This window comes from Budorcas taxicolor, chromosome 3 (assembly GCF_023091745.1).
Source record: "Budorcas taxicolor isolate Tak-1 chromosome 3, Takin1.1, whole genome shotgun sequence".
NCBI lineage: Eukaryota > Metazoa > Chordata > Mammalia > Artiodactyla > Bovidae > Budorcas > Budorcas taxicolor.
Window position 1 is genome coordinate 11,241,591 of NC_068912.1, and position 2,786 is coordinate 11,244,376.

The 2,786-nt window shown below is 55.3% G+C and overlaps 1 protein-coding gene across 1 annotated transcript; it reads right to left on the minus strand.

The window, feature by feature from the left end:
- Window positions 1–314: 314 nt before the first annotated feature.
- Window positions 315–1,872, minus strand: ACKR1 (atypical chemokine receptor 1 (Duffy blood group)). Its single transcript, XM_052637714.1, has 2 exons — window positions 1,761–1,872; window positions 315–1,336 (listed from the first exon to the last, which is right to left on the minus strand). The coding sequence occupies exons 1-2, from the start codon at window positions 1,779–1,781 to the stop codon at window positions 365–367; spliced, it is 993 nt and encodes a 330-aa protein (XP_052493674.1). The 5' UTR covers window positions 1,782–1,872; the 3' UTR covers window positions 315–364.
- Window positions 1,873–2,786: the final 914 nt, after the last annotated feature.

A 2,786-nucleotide genomic window follows, 5' to 3' on the forward strand; every position in this document is an offset into this window, starting at 1 on the left:
GAAGCAGCGTCTCTTCTTTCTTTACTAGCTAAGCCATCTCTTCTACCTGTGGTTTTTTTTTTTAAGATTTAGCTGCTCTCCTCAAATTCTGGTCCCCCTGCTCTTGTCCTTTGAGATGGCAGTAACCCCACACCTCAAGAGAACATCTGTGTGCCCTGCAGATGTTTGCACATCATTCACTTTCTCCCCAGGCCAGCCAGAGAAGCAGACGCTGACAGCAAAGTCTGGTGTGAAATGTCTCTCTCTCTCCATTCTCCTCCTTCTACTTTACGTCCCCAGACAAAATAAGAAACCACCAGCTTCATAAAAATAAATAACAAAAAACAGCGTAGACTTTAATTCAGGTTGACAGGTGGGCAGAGAGCTAGGATTTGCCTCCAAGGGTGTCCAGATGAGAAGTCTGTGTTGTAGGCAGAGGCAGGGAGGGTGGGGAGGTGTGAGTGGCCTTGTAGCAGACCCAGGCAAGGAGCAGGGGTGTCGCCACACAGTGCAATATTGCCAGGGCTTCTGCCACATCCAGCAGCATGTCCAGGGCCTGCTGGACTGGACATGTTGACAGCACTATGGCCCTGGACCTCACTAGGGAGTCCAATCCCAGAGCCATGCCCTGAGGCCACCAAAAAATGAACCAGACCCACAAGCCATCAACCCATGGGCATGGCGCCCTGCCCAGCACCATCTTCAGCCCCTTGGTTCCCAACAAACCCAGTGGCAACAAGACAAAGATGACAAAGCAGGCTGCAGTGTGTATATACCGCAACATTTCCCACTTGCCGCTGAAGGTCACAATGCAGAGTCCTTGGGAAGTGTCACTGCCCAGCATGACTGGTAGTGACAGGAGGGCAGCCACTCCCCAAAGTCCCACAGTAATCCCCAGCCTGAGGCCTGGGACTTGGCCTGCACCCAGCTGGGGGCCCAGGCAGGCATGGTACCCTATCAGCAGAGCTTGAGCAAAGGCTGAGCCATAGGCGACCAACTGAGCCAGGTGGCACAGGGAGGTGATGAGAGCCCCACTGAGCCCCCGTGCCAGGATGGGCACCACGATGCTGAAGAGGGCACTGCCCGCAGCCAGCTGCACCAGGGTAGGCCTGTCCTGGTAGAGCTGCCAGCGGAACAGAGGTCTGAGAAGCGCATAGAGGACGGTCCCACTAGCCAGGATGCCCAGGACGCTGACAAGGATGAAGAAGGGCAGGGAGGAGTAGTCGAGCAGCGGGCAGGAGTGGCAGGGCGCAGCTGCTTCCACGTCGGTCTCATTATAGTCTGGATAGTAGTCCTCTGAAAAGTCTCTCCAATCTTCCTCTTTAAAGGCCAAGTTGGTGGAGTTGTCATCAGCCACCTGGAGGACATCCCCAAAGGGACAATCAGAGCTTCCAGCTATCCCTCTGAAGGGGATCCTGGGAGCTGAGGGCAGGAGGTAGGGAGAGCAGGGCAGCTGGAAAGTGGGGGCTGCCAGAGCTGGGTGCAGGGGAGAGGGTGGGAGAGGACAGGACTGAGCAACTCAGGAGGAGCCAGGAGTCATAGGAAAGCAAGGGACGGGGAGTGGGCAGGCCTGGGAGAGAGGAGCAGGTCTGGATGCAACTGGCAGAGAGAATGAGGAGGCAAAGAAGGGGGACCCTGGACACGGGGAGAAGAAGGGGACAAGGAAAACGAGGGAAGGGACAAGAGATGAGAGAAGGAGTGAGGTATAAGACCCGAGGGGCAGACAGAAGGGGTGGTAGGAGGCAGAGAGGGAGGGGCTGTGGGCTCAGCCCCACACTCACCCGGTAAAGACAGTTCCCCATGACGCTGCTGGGTGCAGGGCGGCAGAGAGATGGGCTGGGGTAGTTCTGTCAGTGGCTGTGGTTCCAAGATAAGCGCCAGGGACTAATGAAGGCCATCAGCTCTGGGCAGGGCTACGGGGCGGGCAGTGCATTCAGGAAGTGTTTACCCCACGCCCACTGCCTGTCTGAGCCCCAGAACCACTTAGGGCACTGACCCCGGGGGCTTCCTGTTTTGAGATTGGAGTCCGCTGGTGAGGACCCACACTCGGGAAAGGAAAAAGGTGGGGACCAGAAAGTGGGTATTTTTCCGAAGGTGGAAAGGGAGGCTGAGAAGCCAGGGGGCTTTCCAGCACAAAGGGATCAAGGAAGGAAGAGGGGGCCAGAGGTGAAGTGTGAGACGGTGATAACAGACTTGCTGGGAAATTGGAGGCAAAGGGCAGCTGATGGCTCTCAGTTTCTCCATCCCCTTGAACTTGATCCAAGGAAAGATAGTTCAAAAGCGACGTGTTTGTGGGAGGGGGTGTTAGTGGTGCTTGTGGCTGGAGCCATGTGATGCCGGCAACCCGAGTGGTATGTTTGGGAGGGGGCTCCTTGTGTATCATTCATGCTGTAGGGATGTACTTATCTTTATGGATGGCTGTGTGCTCTGTGTCATATCTGAGTGCTCGGTTTTGGGCTGAGTGCTAGGTGTCTGGGAGTGTGTGCTGCTCTCTGGGTCTGGGTGTTTTGGTGTGAGAGCAGGGAAGGCTGGGGGGCAGCTGTTGAGGTTGTATGATGAAGCTGCTTCAGGGAGCAATTGGGCCTTTGCCCAGCCACCTATGGGCACAGTAAATGCATCTTCCATACCAAGAGGAACACATGATGTGACAAGTTAAAGCAGGCTCTGGGGGACAATGGGATAGCATACTTTAAAATGGGACTGTTGCCTGTGGGGCAATCTCTATTCACATTCCTGTTGGGGGATATAAAAGTCCCGGAAATGCTACACTGTCCTGGCATCTTAGCAAGATGTAAAGTTTCCTGTGG

What these genes read in the sequence shown, in the direction of transcription:
- ACKR1 (XM_052637714.1), bottom strand. Translation starts at nt 1,781, where the DNA reads ATGGGGAACTGTCTTTACCGG. An exon ending in TGGGGAACTGTCTTTACCGG is followed by an intron (nt 1,337 to 1,760) that starts GTGAGTGTGGGG and finishes GATGTCCTCCAG; the next exon opens with GTGGCTGATGACAACTCCAC.